The sequence below is a fragment of the Aricia agestis genome, chromosome 20, assembly GCF_905147365.1.
Source record: "Aricia agestis chromosome 20, ilAriAges1.1, whole genome shotgun sequence".
NCBI classification, from domain to species: Eukaryota; Metazoa; Arthropoda; class Insecta; order Lepidoptera; family Lycaenidae; genus Aricia; species Aricia agestis.
The window spans coordinates 8,416,936-8,439,959 of NC_056425.1; the positions used below are offsets into that span (position 1 = coordinate 8,416,936).

The following is a 23,024-nucleotide window of genomic DNA, read 5'->3' on the forward strand; positions in this document are numbered from 1 at the left end:
CATTACTTATATCTAAATTATTAAATAGTAATAATGCCGCTTTTTTTTTAAGTATGAAGCACAAACAAACACGTAGTGATTAATTTACACAAGGCAATTGATGCACCACAATAATCGCGTCGGATCCTGTCGCCGGTTTCAGGGTTCCGTAATCAACAAGGAAAGTCTGTCTGTCTGTTTTTCCGCGGTTTCGCTCAGAGAATAGCCTACAAAGCCGAAATTCGTAATGAATGCACATACATATAAATGATGTCGACAAAATCCATCCATACTAATATTATAAATGCGAAAGTGTGTCTGTCTGTCTGTCTGTTTGTCCATCTATCTGTCTGTCTGTGACCTCTTCAAGCTCAAACCGCTGAACCGATTTTGCTGAAATTTGATACATATGATACTTTTAATCCCGGAAAAATGGATAATTCTTTTTATTTCACGTCCACTCCACCGTATGTGGTATCGTTAATTAGGGTTTTTAAAAATATTACGAGTATTCCAAGATCATTTTCCGATTAAGGGATCCATTTGTGAAATATGCAAGTTTTAAAAGTGAAGTAAACGTTAGTGTCCAGTGTCTCCCCTTCTACCAGCTATTAGCTAAACAGTTGATTCTGAAAAATATGTGGAAAAATTCAAGGGAGTAGGAAATATGATAAATTTAAAAAAAATATCACGGCTAAGAAGGCTTCATAAGTTATTGAGAAGTACAAAATAATTTTTCGTTCAAATTCCTTTGAATGTAACTGAGATCATGTTGTTAGTAGTGTAAAACATGTTATAATTGTACATTTATTGACGATACAAAACTTATCAAAAACTGGCGGTACTACGGAACCCTCTATTGTGCGTGGCCGATTAATTGACTGGCTTTTTCGCTCCCATTGGTCATTTGTCACGCGCAAACGGCATGCGCCATTCACAGACCCCGCTGCTTTTTTTCTTGTCGCAACTCGTATGACATTCGCATCCGCATAAAAATCCGCATTGAATTAATGCGGATGCGGATGCAGATGCGGATGTCCAAATCTATGCGGATGCTCCGCATTTAAGGATGCGGATGCGGATATTCGCAACATCCCTGTGTCACACCTAAAGAGGGGGGAAGGGATCGATCATGAATGTCGAGGTATCATGAAAATATTGTGACATACTTCCTGAATATTAAACAATTATTAAGCAAAACATATTCATTGTCTAAGTACCAGGAACGCAGACATTCCGCGGAACGTGCGCCCGCATTGTCGCGAGTTCCAGTCTACTGGCTAATTGTAGCTTTTCATGCTAGCCTGGTATTTACGATTCCAATTATTTTATTTATTAGCTTTCGCCCGCATGTCATTTCAACGTCATGTTTAGTCCTAACACACGGCGAGTTTTTGTACCGATGCAATCGCGCCTTTAGCGAACGCTTATTCTGTCTTTTGAAGATGTATGAAAAAAATAATTTTTAATTTGAAAAGACTGGGTCTTTGCAGAATTTTTGCCTTGTCAACAAAAAGTTTCACCAAAAGTTCCTGTATTGATCTTAATCTGAAGGATCTTGGAAACATTAGGAAAGGAGCGTTCTCCATCGTAAATAAACGGCCAAGTGCGAGTTGGACTCGCGCACGAAGGGTTCCGTACCGGTAATTATAGAGCGAAAGTTGACCGAAAATTGTATTTTTTGTATGGGGCCCTTAAATATTTACTTTATTTGAATTGTATTATTAATTATTAAATTACAAGTGTAATTAGGGATTTTGTGAACATTTCAAGTGCCTAGCTGTTACTTTTATTGATTACGAGCAAAAAAAGCCAAAAAAGGTTCTTGTAAGTATTTGTTGTTATAGCGGCAACAGAAATTACATAATCTGTGAAAATTTCAACTCTCTAGCTATCACCGTTCTTGGGATACAGCCTGGAGACAGACAGACGGACAGACATCGAAGTCTTAGTCATAGGGTCCCGTTTTTACCCTTTGGGTACGGAACCCTAAAAAGTCGGCACGCGCATTGGGATTCATCTGGTGTTGTGGGTGTCCATAAGCATACAGCAACTTAATGTAGGCGCGTTAGTTATCGCTTACCTTCAGGAAAATAGTTTGCTTATTAGCTAATACCACTCCACAAAGAATTAAATGAGTGATGAAAAATCTTACATCAATTATACTTACTGTCTTTCGTAAAATAGGCTAAAAAAGGAACATAAAAGTAACATTCGACATTCGAAATTCCAGATGATTATTCTGAAAATATCAAAGGGATATTCACAATTATTCTATTCGTTAAATATTCGCATAATTATGGGAGCACTCCGAAAAGACAGCACCGATGTCCGCAAGCGATCAAACGCTTTGTACAGACGAAATCTGTATTTTATGTTACAATTTTGAACCGTATTGCTACGTGATAAGGTCGAAAAGTGCTAATGTGTGTTACAGGTATCGTTAACGAGCTTTCGTTACGTTACTTGTACTATTATCTATTCTGTGGTTACGTGCATTGCCTCATTAGTGGGAGATAATATGACTCAAAATGTTTGTAATTCTTTAGGATCATTTTGATGCGAAAAAAAATACTTGTGGTACTCGGAGACTGCCGCGGTAAAGCTACACGCATACGTCTAGTCACACGTACACAAACACCGTGCTGAAGTCTACCCAACTGAAAGAACGTTAGACGATGTGTTTATTTTCGTTACGGAATTTCTTGATTGGGTCGGCGAGCTAATAGCCCGTGATAAAAGCTATTCAATAACTTAAAAACGTTCCCGGAGTGCAGGTGGGAGTCAAAATGGAATAGCAGGCATACATTTTCGCGCGGTGGAAAGAATGCTAATGTTGCTTCCTCTCTCGCCGTCGATTCCCTTCATCTTACGAATTTACCTTTGTGTCGCTTTCCTTCTAATCTAAACCTTTCCCTGCGGGGCTAAAATGGTCACATTTAGCAATTCCTCTCAATCAATTCAGCAAATGAATTGTCAAACTGTCAAACTGATAAATGTCAAATCAGTACAAAAATACAAAAATGAATTGCAAGCAGAGTTGCATTTTGCGATTTTAGAAAAATGAATCATATTATGATTCATATCATGATTCTTCAAAGCGACCATTTTAGCCCCGCTGGACGTCCACGAATTTTTCGAGACTAAAATGCGGAGCGGAGCGAGGTCATCAGTAAGAAGACATCCCTCCACTTGAGGGTCGAACGTCTACAGTCTCGCCACAAGGTCAACTTCAGTTCCTTTGTGGTGAGAGTACCGACGCATCTTCTGTCGACCTTTGAAGCGAAGGAATTCTGGCCGACTGATGTGGTCTACCGAAGGTTCCGGGGAAGACTCCGGAATGAAGCGCGCGTTACGTCGCCGATAACTCGTGATAAAGTGTAGTTATTAAGTGCATATAATTTATATGCATGTTAGTCATTAAGGTATATATTGTATGGGCCTATGTAGCCTGCTATAAATAAATAAATAAATAAAATTAGCCAAATCGGTTGAACCCTTCTCAAATATTAGCGAGACTAACTTTTTTTCAAATTTATGCAGCCTAATAAAACTAAGTGATATTAATACTTTAGGGTGCGTATTTGTCCCTTGTGTAGAGTTTATTGTGAAAATAGCAGCACTATAGAGCAATTTTTTTGGGGATTTGTATGGGTAAGCGCCGCTGCAGCGTCATGAAATTTTCCATACAAAAGTTTTAAAAATAGTTGCTCTTTCAATGCTGCTTTACAGTCTACTAAACACAAGGGGCAGATAGATACACACCTTTAACCCTTGATTTACCCGGTGACTATATACCTGCGCAACGTACCCCGTGGTGTCCCTCGGACTCTCGGAAACAAATTGGTAAATTTAATAATATGAAATAAGAACATTTTTAAAATGAAATACTTATTATATTTGTTTTTAATATGGCATAGGTTTTTACTTAAAAATTAAAGAATTATAATTAAGGAACTCCTAGATTAAGGCACTTTTTATCACAAAATTACGAGGTCTAACTTCTAGCCACTAATAAATATATTAAAAAACATGTTTTTAAAATAACTAATTATAAAACTTATTAATGTTGGCGCTGAGCAAAAACAACTTGAAGTTAGCGAGCATGAAACTAGTGCCGTTCTCCACTCCCTACCACTCAAAGTGCGCCCAACTTCACACCGATGCATCCCCTCCTGTTTCGTGGTTACTACGTTGGAAAGCTCGAGGCAGTCTCATCGGTATCGCCAAAGTGTTCACTTGTGCAGTGCTCTAGACTTCTAGTGGTCATAATTATTTAGAAGTTGTATTCAGTGTTTTAAATATAAAACTAAGTACTATAAGTGCTGATTTAGCAAAACTAATTAACTAATGGAAGTACCTTGTGATTAATAAACTAAGTAATTGGTGTGATTTGGTGTTTTATTTACATTAAGGACATCATAAACGCTCATTAAAAGCAAAAAAAAAACATGGGTAAAATAAAAAACAAAAACGTGCAAGACCTTTCAGTCGCGGTTGTTGACAAAGTCATTACATATTTTTTGTCCAGCTAAGGCACACATGCTTAGAACTACTATGGTACATATATGGTATTCATCACAACTCGAAGTATCTGAGCAATCCGAAGCAGAGTTGTGGTCTGAGAGCTCGCAGTCTTCCTTGGCTTGAGACACCACCACTTAAGAGGATTCCACACCGCCGTTTTTCCATACAAACGCTGTCCCCTGTTTCCTCCCTGGATAATACCGGTAGAGTTATGATTTTTTTCCTGAATATCTATGGCCACTATTAGCATGTCCCTATGTTTTCTTTTTTTTCAGAATTTAATTATTAAAAAAAATAAGAACGTCCAAAAACCCAAAAAAATGGCCAGATTTTCCTCTGTGTTCAAACACCCACAAAACAAAACTGGCTAGAATATACAAAAAAAATAAAACATAGAAACACAGCTCAAGCCTTGCTTTAATTCTTAATGAAAAAATTACTTAAATCGGTTAAGTTTTGGAGAAGGAATCAGCGGACAACGAATCGAAGATTTTCTGTTCTTTTATTAGAACTTTTGTCGTGTTGTCTCTATCGCGCTCTGCGGTGGGAGACTTGAGATTGGTGAGACAGCAATACATTTTCAAATACCTATTTTCAATTTCTCTCGCCCCTGTTGTATCCTCATAAGGCTCTAGACTTATAAGCTGGTTCAATGTTATATTTTGCTGACCGTCATCATCCGTATCGCTGTCAGTTAGTTGCACAACCCAATTGTTCACCACGGACTCAAAATCTTTGTCGAGGACGTATATTATACTACGAGGCGCCATTACATCAACAGAAATCAACAATATATGTATTTATGCAAATACTGTGAATTGGTTTAAACTATAACATTAATACCCCGGTGGAGTCCCACGGACTCCACTAACGTGTTTACCTACCGTTTGGAGATGCGCTTAGCGCCGTCCTCTCGCCTCCGCGTTTCGCACGTCACTTCGTAAAGGTACTGGAACGCATAAGTTATAATTCCAAGAACTAACGGTTTTATGAGCGCTTAAAGTTTTCGAGGGAGTCCCAGGGACCTACCGGGTAAATTAAGGGTTAAGTATAATCACTTAGTTTTGTTACACCTGTACAGATGTCGCTATTGGTGTTACTTAAAACAACTTAACTAAAAATCTGTATATAAAGTTACTAAAATAATGTAATTTTGCTTACAAAGTTCGTTCGCGATAAACTGACACTTTTTAAGTAAGTTTCGCCATAAATCATGATATCTATGGAGATCCCTTAACTAGATCAAGTCAGATTCGCGCCGAGCCAGCAATAATTAACCAAATTAGCGAATACCGCGGTTTGGTTGCACAAATTACATAACAACATTAGCACAATTTAGCAAATTCTGTGTTATTCCGTATTTCGAGTTTGTTTACGATACATAAGTAGTAGGATGTCTAAATAGTAACTATAATAAGATAGTACTTAGACTAGTACTATATACGCCTCAGTTTTCCAGTGGTTTAAAGAGCGGGTCTTAGCTCGGATGTTGTGTGTTCGATTCCCGCATTGGAAATATGTCATTTCCGGTTAAGACAATGTAGGCTGATCACCTGATTGACAAGTAAGTTGATCATGTAAAAAGTCGGGCCTGCGCCTGATCCCTCGCCAGTCGTGTCGGTTTTCCGTCCCACTGGGTTATGAGAGTAAAGGAATAGAGAGTGTTATTGTGTGCTGCGCACATACTTGGGCAGTATAAAAAATAACTAGCCTGGTTTCAATTTACCAGCAACTGTCACCGAAACCGGAGTAGGAGGTATTATTATACTCGCATGTAATAGATTTACAATAATACTTACGTATATGGCAAAACAACGTGCTTCAGGTCAGCCAGTGCATAAAAATGCGAATGTAACTCGTCGTCTAGGTAGGTTTTTACATTTCTACAGTGTTTACGAGTATACACAGGCACAGAGAATAATTATTATCTGCGAGTGTACTGCGGTAGACGTCGCGGTTGTGGCAGAATTGAACGGAAATGGAAAGCCGGTGGCGTCTGCCAATTACTAGATAATATCGCCTGTATTCCAACACAATCTGTGATAGTGTACAGGTAATATATTTGTCAAATGGTTGCTAAATAAAGTTCCGGTGATAGACATAACACTAATATTGGAAAGGCGAAAGTATGTGACTTTGTATGTTTGTTACTTATTCACCGCCCAAACCGCTAAACCGATTAAACTATACAGATACTTCAGTCCCGGAAAAGGACTTAGGAAACATTTTATCCTGGAAAATGTACGATAAATGAATTTTGGCGCAACGGAGTTGCGGGCGTCATCTAGTTATTATTATAATAAAACGCCCATCTTAAAGCGTGTTCCGCAAAATATCCAAAGTATCTTCTTTGCATGGCCAACGTTTTAATGATTAAAGGCACAAGAAAAGGCTCTTATATTTATTATGAAGTTTCTCGGTAATTTATCTTGAAGTTACCGACTTCTCGAAGTTTCGTCCACACAAAAAGGGTCTTACAAATGTTCCGAGTAACCTCAACTTACTTACTATGGCCTGTATTTTTTCTTTATTGGTCCCATAACTGAAGCTTAATAAGCGTTCTTGTATTGAAATATTGCCTTTTCATAAAGTCATGTTATTATATAGAGATTTGAGCTAAGCTAATGTTGTTTATGTGTTTAATATATTTTCCCATTCAATACCACGGAGGCAGAGAACGCCTTCGTGGTCTAGTGGTATAGAGCGCGGCTCTTGACTCGGAGGTCGTGGTTTCGATTCCCACGTTGGAAACATGTTATTTCCAAGTTTGGTTAGGACAATACAGGCTGATCACCTGATTGTCTGACAAGTAAGATGATCCATGCGTCGGATGGACATGTAAAAAGTCGGTCCTGTGCCTGATCTCTCGCCAGTCGTGTCAGTCTTCCGTCCTACTGGGTTATGAGAGTAAAGGAATAGAGAGTACTCTTGTGTGCTGCGCACACACTTGGGCACTATAAAATTACTCCTGCGTAGCTGGCCTGGTTTCAATGAAACCGTCCACCGTCACCGAAACCGGTGTGGGAGCTATTATTATTTCCCATACTTTTTTTTAGATTTGTGACACCGACAAATTTCCAATAGTACAAGCCGAAAATATAAAATGACATCAATTTACACAGTTTATATTTTATGGGCAGTATCTTATGATTTTATAAATTCAAAAGTTTATTTAGTCTGTCTGTTACCTCTTCACCCTCAAACCGCTTAAAGAAAGATATAAATAAAATTAGGAGAAACAAAAATAGTATTGAAAAATAGATACTTTGTGCCAATTTTACACAACGAAATTGCGAGCACCATTTTGTGTATTTCTAAACACTATGTACTATCAAAGAGTTGATCGCTTGGCGGATGGGGGACAGGCTAAGTAATTTGGTCGCGTTACGTCAAACCCATTCGACCGATCACAGCTTGACATAAGCCGACCACATGACGAAGGTCCGTCAACTGCCTAGGAATCAATTTCCTCGATGGTACTTATAAACTTAGTCAGGCTCTGCACATAAGCTTAGGCAGCTTTAAATACACCTGGTACCTATATACTGGCTCGTGGCTACGCAGTAATTATTTCAGGGCAAGGCGAGGCTAGGATACAATAAACAACTGTTATGATTCCATTTTCTGGATGGAAATTGACCTTTATATACTTTGCATAACAATGCATAGTTCCATAAGATAAATTCCTCTTTGTTCAGACTGCGGCAAATAAAAGATGTTTTCCGCAATTTGTTGACGCTGAAATTTGCCCATCGAATGGTAAACTCGGTAAGTTATAAGCAGCGGTAATATTTTTCCCTTTAAAAACTTTTATGTTCATCAAAATCGTTTTAGCAAATGGGCAGACCCAGTTTTTGGAATAACACAATGATATTCTACTTATACAGATCTGTTACGTTCATACTATTTTGCGGCTTAAATCTCTTCCGAACAACATTGACAAATTTGACAGATAAGTGAAACAAAAGATACGAAATGCCATTTACATAAAAGAGACAGACTAAATAAAAGACGACCCAATTGGGTCGTATTTGAAGCTTCAAAACGCGCGCGGTAGTAACATATTATCTGCTTTGAGTTTTTTATTATTATATCATTGGAATAACATTACAAGATTTTGTCAATAAAAGATTTGCGTGATAAAAAAATGAGACGAACAAAACTTATAGAATACTAGCAAATCGGCTTAGCGGTTTGGACGTGAAGATGTAACAGACAGACAAACACACTTTCGCATTTATAATATTAGGATAAGCTTATCCTGTCATCGGCAATAACGCAAAGTAAAACATGTCACTCCTGCCGAAAGAGGTCGTAACTCGGTACGAAGGATGTCTTAACTATCGTTATTCTAACACCCAACCACTTAAGCTGTCCGTTCTGTTTACCGTTACCGTTGTTACTGACTTGGAAAATAATATTGGAAGATATTTTTGGATATTGTCCTATTTTGGGTGGAAAATAATAAGAAAATAACAGTAAAGTAACATTTTATTACTTGCTGAGAACTTAAAAAAAATGCCGTCTTCATACCCATACGGATGCCCGGATCGGCAATTTATATGCCGGGTATGAAGACGGTTTTTTCTGAGTTCCCAGCATTGCTCTCATAGAAAAAGTTGTTCATTTTGACGGGCTCATTTGATGGTTTCAAGGATAACGTAGCTTACACTAACATCTTGTATAAGTATTTAACATTAAAAATTTGGAAAAAAATAACTTTATTTTTGCTCGGTGTTATGTTTTTTTTATTTCGTTAAAAGCGAACACTTTTAGCATTTTATTTAATTTTATCAATCTGAAAGTTGTAACAAATATTTTCAGAACGTCCCAAAAATTGTTATTCGTTCTTTTTAGTTCTAGTACGGTAAAGTACTCACTTACGGTTTTGCTCGATCGAGCAATCACGTATAGCCCAGTAGGGTTAGTTCAGCCTTGTATGGGAAACTGGAAGAGTAAAAACCACGGCTCGGGCTTTCGTCCACACATTCAGCAGTGCTCGATAATTTTATCAAATCAAAGGAAATTAGATATTATATTTAATTCCATCGAGCCGGCTCGATGCGAGCCTTCGAGCTGTGAGTTTTGCGGCCACACGGTGGTTTTTGCTCCATTTGGAGTAAAACTATCGAGAAAAACCGTATGTGAGTACTTAGCATAAGTCTACCTTCGTCAGATCCATATCCTACACCAAAATATCTCTTAAAGCTACAGAATATAATATCAGGATTATCAAGAAACACGAGCCTTGGAAGCTGGCATGTTAAGCTTTTGAAAGCTTAAGTAACAAGTAAAGCGCAAATCCGCACGTAGATTAATAATGCTCAGACACCACGATAAGGCTGGCTTGGAGCTTTTAAAAAGAAATGAGCTTTATTTTCTGATATCCGCTATGGTTTGTAATATAATTGAAGTTTGTTTTAATTATTACAGAATAAACTAAATAATATTAGTACTTCTTTTTTTTTCGATATGGTGCAGTCTTGGTCCAATAAAACTACTAAATGGTATTCTCATAACATGTCAACACTCCAAAAACTTCTAGATTGTAATGTTCGCAGAATCGGTGTACGGATTTGATGTGGAAACGAATATTTTTAAGCTGCATAGCTTTCGCGCGGGTTTTAAGAGGATACAACAGGGGCTAGAGAAATGAAAAAAAAGTACGTGTAATATCTGTAGCTGTCTCCCTTACCTCAAGCCTATACTGCAGAACGCGATAGAGACAACTGCAGAAAATCCAGAAAATCAACGATTCGTTGTGCCCTGATTCCTTCTCCAAAACTTAACCGATTTAAGTACTTTTTTCATTAAAGAATAAAAAAAGGCTTGAGCTGTGTTCCTATGTTTTGCTTTTTTTGTATAATCTAGCCAAATCTGTTTTCTGGACGTTTGAACACAGTGGAAAATCTGGCCATTTTTTTGGGTTTTTGAACGTTCATATCTTATTTAATAATTAAATTATGAAAAAAAAGAAAACATAGGGACATTGTATTAGTGGCCGTAGATATTCAGGAAAAAAATTATAACTCTACTAGCATTATCCAGGGAGGAAACAGGGGACAACGTTTGTATGGAAAAAAGGGCGGTGTGGAATCCTCTTAAGCGCGGTGACCGAATTAAGAAATTCCATAACGAAAAAACCCAACCACACTCGTGTGGCGTTTCCAGAATTCGGCACAGTGTTTGTGTGTATGCGACTAGACGTATGCGAATTATAATTGCATAAGTTGATAAAAATACTATAGTTAATGGAATCAGGCGTTACTTTGCGGAAATCCATAGTTTAAATTTAGTTTGTTATTATTTTTTTAGCAATATTCCGCGAAAACAACTTCCACCTTTAAGTAAATGAGTGAGTCTACAAGTATTTTTTTCTTTACTCTTTATAAAATGCTTATAGCGGGTTTTGAAATCGTAGCTAATATTTAATAGTTGTTTGTCAGCAGCACATCGCATCGTCTCATTATGTTGGTGCAATATGAGCTGACCCTAAAACACATTATAATAATAATAACTCCTACAACGGTTTCGGTGACGGTGGCCGGTTTCATTGAAATCAGGCCAGGTACGCAGGAGTTATTTTTTTTTAGTGACCAAGTGTGTGCGCAGTACATAAGAGCACTCTCTATTCCTTTACTCACATAACCCAGTGGGACGGAAGACCGACACGACTGGCGAGAGATGCAGGACCGGCTTTTTACATGCCCATCCGACGCATGGATCATCTTACTTGTCAGACAATCAGGTGATCAGCCTGCATTGTCCTAACCAAACTTGGGTATAACATGTTTCCAACGCGGTAATCGAACCCACGACCTCCGAGTCAAGAGCCGCGGTCTATACCACTAGACCACGGAGGCGTTTTTAAAAAACACATTACCTTTATCTTCAGCAGCACAGTGACTCATATAGTTGTTTGTTCGCAGCAGTGCGGGCGACGCCGGAGCCGCGGTCACTTACCACGCTTACCACACTTACCACACTCACCATCACCAGCCCGCCGCACCACGTCGAGTTCACCAACGACACTGGTGCCATCCTCTCCTGTTCCACCAAAGGACAGTACCAGGTAGGTCGCAGTAAGCACCGTCTGGGTGTTTGAAATTCTTTTTGCCACCGGGTGCCGCTATGTAGCCGGTCTATCGTGTCAAACTGCTGTCATATGTCACGATTTAGCTGTCAAGTGTCACGATTTAGCTGTCAAGTGTCACGATATAGCTGTCATGTGTCACGATAATAATTAATATGTCTATTTGACACGATAGACCCTAAGGTAACTGGCAAATAGAATAGCAAACACCCTCATTGATGTCGAATGCATAGGTACCTTATTATTAACTAGATGACGCACGCATTTCCGTTGCACCAAAATGAATGAATGAATGAATTAATGAATGAATGAGTATCCTTTCCCAGGTCTACTTGTACTATTATCTATTCTGTGCCGGGACTCAAAGCACAATAGACATAACTACCAGTATCTGATACCTATCTCCATACTAAACAGCAAAATCGGTTCAGCAGTTGCTTCATCATATTAATCATCACAATTCCACCGTATACAAAAGCTAGCTTTTTACTAAGTTTGTTTTCGGATAACTTTGTCGTTTATGAACCGATTTTGATTATTATTAGTTTGTGTTAGAAAGAAGTGTGAAGGGTTGAAGCTTTTTTTTTAGTTAAGTATACTATTTTCGTGAATACAAAATAGTATAAACTTTGAGGTCTCGATTTAGTTATTGCCTTAATTTTACCAGCTGCTCACAAAACTTACAAAAACCACTTCCCACCAAACCAGGTTACACTAAAACTTCGTCGACTCAAAAGTTAAAAGCCGATATCGTTTTAAAACTCCATATTTTGAGCGGTCGATGTCCCACTTTCCAGGGAGGTCGCGATAAAAAATTGCTAAACAAAAACTAAAGGGGTCACATTACTCCAGGGGTTACAGAACAATGAGCTAGCTGCGGAAAAACTAATGAAGTGACGCTTTTAGGGAATTGAATGTCACAATGACCTGGATTCGGGACCTAGGCCGCATAATTGAGATAACAAAGCTTAAAGACAATGAATGCAATAAGTAACACTTATTCACTTTTGAAAAAGACGGTTTGTATTTTATTACATTACACTAAAGGAAAAATTTTGTGCGTTTGTTACTAATGCACGCAAATATTTATAATAATTATTTAATGGATTTTATAAAATTAATTATTGTAGTCATTAAGGCGCTATTTTCAAATACAAAAATCTTAAAGATTTTGAGATGCGTGTCAAAAGCAGCGTAATTTTATAAACCTAAATTAATATAAAAGAACAGTAAATACTTGTAAGGTAGTTTAAAAGAACGATAGACATAAAGGGTATTAGAAAAACAATTTTCTTTTACGATTACCGCATTCAATATACAATATTTACCTTCATAGCGATCCTATTCACAAACCTCCTTAGACGAAATTGAAATATGGAGGTATTTCCATGCGAATGGTATCCTCGTAAATATACACTCCCAACTATCGTCGCTGGCTGTTCAAATATCGGAAATCTACTTCGTGAGTAAAAATGTAGACGAATTCGACCTTACCACAATGATTATAAGGGTCAAAAGTTGTGTATAGGTCAGTACAGTTAACTCAGTAAACAGAGTGATGTTAGCAGGGCTTTTTATATTATAAAACTAGCGACTCGCCCCGGCGTCGAACGGGTATAAAATGCCACTGAAAATATGATTAAAATCGATAGCCCATGATCCTTCATGTGGTCTACTTCTAATCTGTGCCAAATAAGTAATAACCTAAAAATTGCTCCAGTGTATAATACACATCCATGACCCAGGAACTTTGAATTTTTTTTGTTGCGTGGCGGGATTCGAACCCGCGACCCCCAGCTTGAGCTACCAACAGCCCACTAACTGAGCCACAGAGGTCAATTTACATTTAAACACAGAGTTATTTTTATCCCGAAAAAAATAATTAATTAAATAACAGAAAACTGGCGTGAAACAGCGCTTGCGCTGTGTTTCGCTGAGTGAGTGAGTTTACTGGAGGCCCAATCCCCTACCCTTTTTCCTTCCCTACCCTCTCCTATTTCCTTCCCTGCCCTCCCCTATTCCCTTCCCTACCCTCCCCTATTCCCTTCCCTAGCCTCTCCTATTACCCTATTCCCTCTTAAAAGGCCGGCAACGCACCTACAGCTCTTCTGATGCTGCGAGTGTCCATGGGCGACGGAAGTTGCTTTCCATCAGGTGACCCGTTTGCTTGTTTGCCCCCTTATTTCATATAAAAATTAAAGATTTCATAAACGACTTTTAGCGAAATGAAGTTGGGACTTGGGAGCAACATTTTTATGAAAACGTACTGTATTCAAAAGAATTCTATACATAACTTATAACATAAAAGGTTATTTCTTTATACAAAAGAATGCTTTATTCTATAAAATACTAGAAACCAAGTAAAACACAGGGGTCTCAAAAGAAACGAACAATAATAATTGTATTGTGCTCTATAATTTACTTTCGATGAAGACTTATGAAATGTATTTTGTAAAATTATAAACGAGCTCTTTGCCAAGCCAATTATGAGGCACTACCTGCTAAATGTCAAATTATTTTCAAATATCATACCAGACTCTTACTATTTAACTATTAAATAATTTTATAAATATTTCTCTCTGTAATCCTGTTAAAATACTTCTATAATTTTATTGGGCATCTAGACTATCTTCTTCATATTAATCAAAATAAATCACTTTCTAACTCGGTCCTCATTCTTCTAGCTACTCTTTATAATATTTGTAAGATATAGTCGCATCTCAAAAAAAAAACAAATAAAAACAAACGTACAATCGTTAACAACTGGGTCGGTCAAACAAGAAAGAAAAAGGTTTGCTGATCTCTCAAAAGGATTGCGAAGGTAATAACAAAGATATACCCGACTAAAACAACGCCGTGTTAAAATAAAAGAGTTAGGGAAATACGAGGATCATCCCTTTATTGTGCCGAATACGAAATACGAACGGTACCTACAAAAGGTTCGTTGCTTCTGCTGAATAATGTTAAAATTAATCAAAGACATTTCTTTGAAAATCAATAAGCAATACTGTAATTAATTTGACGGATAAATACGGCGTAGATAATGAAAGAATGAAAGTAATTAAATATGTTTTTATGGACAGGGAAAAATTATTAAACTTGCTTTTATTAAAGAAACTAAATGCTAAGACTTAATACGGATGCGTCCTAACTTTAATATTTTAATGTGCTTAGATTTTGAGCTTTATTTAATACGACCTTTTGCCCGCGGCTTCCCTCGCGTTCAGAACTATTATTATATACAAACTTTCATCCCCTATTTGAACCTCTTGGGGTTGGAATTAATCAAAATCCTTTCTAAGCGGATGCCTACGTCATAACATCTACCTGCATGCCAAATTTCAGCCCGATCCGTCCAGTGGTTTGGGCTGTGCGTTGATAGATCACTATGTCAATCAGTCAGTCACCTTTGAGTTTTATATATATAGACTAGATGACGGCCGCATCTCCTTTGCGCCTAAAATCGTCAATCACGAGGGAACCGTATATTTTTTCGGGATAGATATCCTATGTCCTTTCCCGGGACTCAAAATATCTCCATACCAAATTTCAGCAAAATCAATTTATTCAGCGGTTTGTGTGTGAAGAGCTTAGAGACAAACAGACATACAGAGACACTTATGTATTTATAATATTAGTAGGGAAGTATACTCCTAATGATACCTAAGCCCTGGAAAAAAATTGTCAGGAAGGTTTAATTTCACCCTGTAGATTATGCTCCCTTTCATTTAAAAAAAATCTGTTAAAATCTTCATTCAATTAAAAGTAGAACCGTTAAAAGGCATATTGTTATTTTGCGACTAGATATATATTTTACAACAGTAACAACAAAACTGTAAATCTGGAAGAACAACAACATATTTGTCGTTGACGGCTCGGGGCCGGATTCCGTAGCAATTATTCACCTGGACGTTCACAGGTGGAGGTGTTGTCAATGCCAGCTTCTCACAATGTATAATGGCACATTCGACCAAAGGCTAACTTGTGAGATATTGCCTTTTTACTCTGGTGAAAAAAACTAAGATATTATATTGGTAGTGACTCGAAGAAAATACCAGGATACTTATGTATTAATTTTGTATTTTTATTGCATTCTTTAAATAATATCTACTTATATAAATAAAAATGAATTTTCAATTTTGTTACTTCCACTCACACTCGAGAACGGTTGATCCGATTTGGTTAATTTAAGTTTTGAAACATTCGTGAAAGTCTAGGAAAGGTTTAATATCTTGAGGAAAGCGAAACGAAGTTCACCGAGACTTGTTATAGTGAATAAATTAAAAATTAATATAAGCCCAAACATAGTGTTAAAGGACATTGGGAATTTTACAATGAATCAAAATTTACATAATTATTAAGTATGTCAAAAAGTACACTTTCAATGAAAAGTGCAACCACGTTTTTGTTATTTTTTTACCATGACCTACGGCGCTCAATCGTGGTATTTGACAGTTTCACAGAAGTTCCGACTCGGAGTTTGCCAACGAGCTATGGAACGCAACATCTTAGGTGTAAAAGGGATCGATTTATACGTGGGAGAGCCATGCTTCGGCACGAATGGACTGGCTCGACCGGAGAAATACCACGTTCTCACAGAAAACCGGCGTGAAACAGCGCTTGCGCTGTGTTTCGCCGAGTGAGTGAGTTTACCGGAGGCCCAATCCCCTATCCTATGCCCTTCCCTTCCCTACCCTCCCCTATTACCCTATTCTCTCTTAAAAGGCCGGCATCGCAGCTCTTCTGATGCTGCAAGTGTCCATGGGCGACGGAAGTTGCTTTCCATCAGGTGACCCGTTTGCTCGTTTGCCCCCTTATTTCATTTTAAAAAAAACCACGCCCGAAACTCTGCGATCCCAAACGAAGCTCATTGACGTAGGAAAAAAGGCAGCTAGCCTAAAGTGGAGCTGGGCAGGTATGCACCCAGGTGGGCACGTTTAGTTTCGGAGTAGCTACCGACTGGTCAGCGTAATACAGGCCGACCCAAAAAAAAGGTGACGTGACGAGTTGGATGCGTTCGACAAAGAGTAGCCAGGAATACAACAAGATCGCGAATTATGGAATAAAAGAGGGACGACCTTTGCCCAGCAGTGGAACACAGAGGGCCAATAATAATAATAATAACTCCCATACATTGGACCGTTTAAATAGGGCTCCTGTAACTGTCTTAAAAATTTTACTAGGACAATTAAAATTGTATAACCACCACAGTATGACCAACTAAAAGTCTTTGATATGCGTTTCGTGGAACCAGAGGAGGTAATCCGAATGCCACTCTCCTTTATTCATAGTCATGACTTGTTCTAAAACGCCACGTTCGCTGACGCTCTCAAACGGACCGAAAATTTCTTTCAACCGTACAAACAACAAAACTTTTTACTTTTATCAAACTTACTTTTAAGAGCTTTGTTTTGTTTAGTTTGTGTTGGATTAACTTTTAAGAAGTAGTTCGCGATGTGTTTCCTTTATCTTACAATGGCACACTCACATTTGTCGGATTATTTATTTTGGCATATTATCTAAGTATCTTGTATTTGCGGCAAAAATAAGGTTGTTTGAAAATGTGTCAGTCAGTTCAAACGGAAACCAGACTAGACTAAGTATATAATAGCTTAGCAGTTCGTAGGAGTAAAGCAGGCCATAACCGCAAGGGTGTACCTGCCAGGTTTGCCGGTGCAGTTACACCTGTCAGGCAAAGTTGAGGCAAAACCTGCACAATTTTGAAACATACACACAGCTCCGGTTTACCTGTTCAGGCAAACCTGTCAGGTACACCCTTGCGTGTATGCCCTGCTTTATGTGTAAACAACAATGTTTTTTCACTAATTGTAGGAAGGATGAACGAACTTGTAACCAATAGAATTAATTTTGAAACTCTAGTGTAAATTAATTCTGAAAACTTAAAATTATAATAAATTCATTCTGCGAGGATTAAATATCACTTAAAACCGTACTTTAATTAAGAACATTATTCAGGTTTCAGTCCCATGCAAATTATTACTTAAAATAATTTATTCTATGACTCTAAAACCGCAAGTTTATTATGGATTTTGTGCTGGAAAATGTAAATTATGCAGAGAGGTTTCTTTCCTCTTGTTTTAGCTGGACACGTGTCACCTCAGTAGTCCTGTGACCAGCTGCTACAAAGTATCAGAAACTTCAGAAAATTTTAAATGAAAATAAAACGCGCGAAAGTTTATACTTAGTCCCTTTTTGTTCTATATAATGTAAGATAATTAATAATAACCGCACAACCGTGAAAATTAGCGTATGTCCTTTCTTCTCCAGCATTTTTTTTTTTTTTTAAAGAAGGCAGGTCACTGTAGCCCTGACGTCACTGCGACCCATGAGGATCTATTGTGACTCCTTCGCACTAGAGTATCATCCCCAACCCTATACTGCATACTCTATGTGTACTATAAGAGAAGTTGAATTCTATGCATATGGGGGACCTACGTAGTTTGGTCGCGCTACGTCACACATCCGACCGATCACAATTAACGTTGAATTGACATGATCCGACCAAACGACTTTGGTCCGTCAACTGCCTAGGAATCAATTTCCTAGATGGTACATTATACATACATAATATTTTATTAGGTGCCAAATTCTCTTACTAATCACAAATTACACTAGTATAAACCATTAGTAGTTTCAGAACCTATTCGATTTACACCTGATATTTTAGTTTCTCCTCAATATGACTATTAAAATTATAGTAAAAGCTACGCGGAATCGAACCTACAACACCACGATTGCGATTTTTCGGCCAATTTTCTCCCCTGGCTATAAGAAGGTCCATCTTGTGTAAATAACGGTCGGACTAATTAATAAAAGTAGGGAGGCCAACAAATTGAGATATTTAGTCCGGAATAAATTAAAATTAATCGTGCATGCCGCCCACGTTTCGGACTTAATTAATTTAAAGCTTTTCTCGGAGGTTAGACTCGAGGTCTACGTTGTCTTTTTTGAACTTTTAATTTTTAGTTTGTTCACAAAATTATTTAATTTAAAATGATATATCAGGTGCATTTGTTTATATTTTTCCAGTTTGTTTAATTTAACTTTTGAAAGCACCTACGTAATGGTTCTTTTACTGGTTTCTGCAGTGTATTCGTTAGCTATTCAAAATTTTAACAGGCTTACTAATGATTAGCACATCATTACATCATTACTCACTACTTACATTTCACCCCCTGGAATGGCTCCTAGCAGACCACATGCCTGTAACATCCTTAGCAAGGTTACCGCAAAGTGCTCGGTTAAAATGCGTTCGCTATAGTTTCAATAACAAGGTAGATATCAAATCCCATAAATTTTTGGCACTACAAGTTACAACCCATTACTTAAATTTCACCAGCTGGAATGGCTACTAGCCGACAGCACCAACGTAGCATCGTAACATCCTTAGCAAACCTACTATGGATTAGCACATCCTTCATTAACTTCTTACATTTTACCAGTTTTTTTTTTCTAATTAAAGGACTTTATCGTAAAACGATAATGCCGTCCTTATAGGTACAAATTAATTAAAAATTGAAAATCAACAAATCAGCCTCATTTTAAAAATACTATGTAGTCCAGATATATCTCTTAAACATCTCTGGGGTGTTTAAGAGATATATCTAGAATCTTGTATAATATTTTAGCAGCCTCAGAAGATGGATCAGCCAAGATACTGTTAATACTGCCCACATTATAATAATCACTATTGAGACGCGACCTTAGGAATTAAATAAAAATTAGGAATGGCTGTTAGCGGACAAACCCCCCGTAACGTCTGTGATTAGCTGCGCCAATTATTCGAACTCACACATTACTTACATGTTAACCAACTACTTACATTTCACCAGCTGGAATGGCTGCTAGCGGACAACACCCCAGTGACGTCCGTGGTGGGTCTGCGACGGGTGCTCGGTAACGGCTCCCTGGAGTTCCCCCCCTTCCCCGCGGCCCGCTACCGGAGGGACGTCCACGCGGCGACGTACAGGTGTCGCGTCCAGTTCGGGGGATATGCGGTGCTGTCCAAGAACATACATGTACATGCAGGTGAGTTTTACTACTATTTTTGAATGGCCCTTATTCCTACGATCGTAACTCCTGTAAGCCATAACCAGTGGTAACCAACAGTAACAACTGTTTGAAATCGCAGGTAGGTCACAAGAAAAATAGGAGTAGAAAATATTTCACTATAGTTTTTTTAAGTACTATGATTATTCATAAACTTAGGTAAGTAATTAAAAGGTTATGAGGATCGAAGAAATATGATTAATGGCTATTTTACATTCTTCCAATCCGGTGATCAAATCAAGTAGCAATCTACTTATATAATGTAGACGGGCAATTTTGTCGAACTTGAAGCCTTGCTTGCAGTACTTTCATCACCGTGGGAGGTGGTGGTGGGGGAGCAGTACGTGATGTCGGGTAACGCGGCGCTGCTGCGGTGCCTGGTGCCGGCGCGGCTAAGCGAGCGCGTCGACAGCACCGAGTGGACTGCGGAGGACGGCACCGATGTGGTGCGATATTTAGGTAACGTGACGAGTGACAAGTCGCCTTTAAGGAGTGAGCACACTAAGACGGGCCGTGCCGGGGCTCAGCGTGCCGGGACGCATCGCAAAAATCCGCCACCATACAATTTGTATGGAAGCGGATGCGCGTATCGCACACAATGCCGGGGCGCATCGGCGCGGATTTTTGCTCGGCGGATTTCCGTCAATGCGACACGGCCCGACAAGACCCGCTGTGTGTGTGTGTTTTATTAAGTTAACTCCTAGCTTTTACTTGATGTAATAAGGTGACAATTGGAAACATAGGCAAAAATTTTATTACTTAGAAATATTATTCGTTATATTTTCCTCAATAAAATGTTCATAACTAAAGTATGTTTCACGAAAATCAAATGTTTGTACGATACAAACAATATATTATTATAATATTCCTTTATATTATGTTGCTCCTCATTCAAATACGCTTCAAGGCATTTCTGAAATGATAACAAAATATTGTTGAGTGGAATGTTTTACCTCGGATTTTCTATAAGAAAAATCCCTATGTCGTTGGCATAAAAGTGCTGCCAGAGGCATTATAAGTCTGAACGCTCCCTTGAAGCTACGGATCATAACCCATTCGATCTTTCACAAGAACGAGTTGGGTTACTCACGAATTTTACCGTAAATATTTTAAGAAAAATATACGGGGTATCGTTTAGCTTTCGGCATTTTCGAAACCCTAATTTAATCCCTCAAGGTCTGGTGATAAATATAGGTGAGCCTTAATCCATTCAGTAAATCGCCGGTGGTAACGTGACCTTGAATTTAAATCCTAACGTGCCTAAAAAAACTCGTTGTAAAACGTACACTTCTCTCCAATGATTTAGGTTATTTTAATGATAATAACGATATTGCTAATAATGATCATAATCATACATTCCATTACCCGCCAAGTCCCCATTAGATTCTTGTTATGACGATAACAGTAAAATTGCTGATGTTGATAATGTTGATTGTAATGATCACTATCTTAATGATAACGATGACGTTGCTGATGATAATGATGATATTGACGATGATAATGTTCCACCCCGCAGTTTCATAGTACTATTAACCCGATGCCGTACGAACGACGATCTTATCTCCATTTGATTCTTGTTGTGGCGATGATTATTAAGATGCTTATGATAGTAGAGACTACGATAATGTTGATGATGTTTGCTTTGTTCAAACCTACGCGACCAGGCGCCTGCGAAGCGGGAGCGTCAAGTTGCGTCAAGCTGTCAAATGTGTGTTTTGAACCAAAACACACTTTGACAACTTGACGCTACCGCTTCCAGTCGCCTGTTCGCGTAGGTTTGAACAAAGCATTATTATGATGACCACTATCATGCGGTTTCCACTCTCTAGATTCTATAAGTACCTAACAGACGACGACCTTATCCCCATTTGATTTTTGTTACGGCGATGACAGTTACATTGTTGATGACGATAAAGGTGATGATCATGTTGATTATGTTGATAATGATGACCATAATAATTATGCTGTTCATCAGGTTCTAAGTACTACCGCACGGACGACGGGTCGCTGTACATAGCGGCGGTGCGGCCCGCCGACCGGTACGCTTTCCGCTGCCGCGTGCGCGACCGCGCCACTCGACAGTACTACACTAGCTCCTATATAGGTGAGAAAATACGACGTAAGTTCAATTAGTGCATCTATGAGAGATATTTCACTTACCACCAGGTGGAGTAATGCATTAGCCCTTTGATCTTTCGTGTCAATTGCGTCAAAACAGCTATCAAATGTCACGATTCACGAAATTGTTACATTCTTGTCATACGTAAGCTGTTTGACACGACAATTATTGACACGAAAGTCTATATTATAGTTACATAGCTCCACTTGGTGGAAAATGGAACATCAAAAGCTCTAGGCCACGCATTCTCACCACTACATCTCCTGTGTAGTCAAGATCATCAGCAATATCGAATGATTCTTCTAATGTCAAGTCACTTAAAAACTCTTCCTCTTTGGCAGGTCACGTGATAGTGACGTCACCGAAGGGCCCCGTCCGGCCGCGGATGGCAGCGGAGGGCCGCACGCACCGCGCGCAGGTGGGACAGGACGTGCGGCTGCCGTGCGTCGCACACGCCTGGCCAGTACCTACTTACAGGTGAGTCACGTGATGCACACGCGGAGTTTATGTGATGGTCACGTGATTGTGACGTCACCGATTGGCTGTACGTGCACCGCGCGTAGCTTGGACATCCTGTCGCGCACTCCTGGCCAGTACCTACATACAGGTGAGTCACGTGATACGTGGAAGTCATGTAGTGGACACGTGGAGGTCATGTGGTGGTCACGTGATAACGTTATAGGCGACGGCAGCCATGGACCAATACAACTTACAAGCGTGGTGTATGGGGAACATAAAGTAAATGGGGAATGTCTTGGTCTTTATGACGTAGGAAGTACTGGTACCGTTAATACAATATCCATGCCAGTTTAGGTATAAACTAAGAATGAAATTCAAGTTACTTTAACCAATCGAATTTTTTCACTGTGAAGTATGAAACTCTATATCCTTGAAAAATTAAAATTTCTAAAACGTTTCATACAGCGGTAAAACTTTTTAGGCTTCGTCTAAAAAGTTTTGCCGCTGATTTTTTTATTGCTTTTAATAATTAAAATTATATCAATTACTTTTATTAAATAGAAGATCGAATCGAATCGAATTCTAGGAATTTCCAATACGTCGAATATTAAATTAACTCGACATGATTCTAGGAACACAAAACGTATTTTAATTTAAAATTTTATCATTGAGTGACAGATAGCAATAAGGTTGGGTTGCACCAATTACTTTAAATATTGTAACTTTAACTATAATTTTAACTTTAACTACAATGCAAAATGTCAAATCTTTGGTTAA

The 23,024-nt window shown here is 38.5% G+C and overlaps 1 protein-coding gene across 3 annotated transcripts in view; it reads left to right on the plus strand.

Annotated features, from left to right (window-relative positions):
• Positions 1-23,024, plus strand: part of LOC121737026 (Down syndrome cell adhesion molecule-like protein Dscam2) — a 232,974-nt gene that overhangs the window by 143,921 nt on the left and 66,029 nt on the right. For 2 of the 3 annotated variants that reach the window (XM_042128548.1, XM_042128546.1), the window contains exons 3-7: positions 11,436-11,578; positions 19,453-19,648; positions 19,973-20,128; positions 21,645-21,773; positions 22,130-22,265. In XM_042128548.1, coding sequence (XP_041984482.1) covers positions 11,436-11,578; positions 19,453-19,648; positions 19,973-20,128; positions 21,645-21,773; positions 22,130-22,265 — 760 coding nt within the window. The remainder of the gene's footprint in view (positions 1-11,435; positions 11,579-19,452; positions 19,649-19,972; positions 20,129-21,644; positions 21,774-22,129; positions 22,266-23,024) is intronic. The other variant, XM_042128547.1, reaches the window with a different exon arrangement.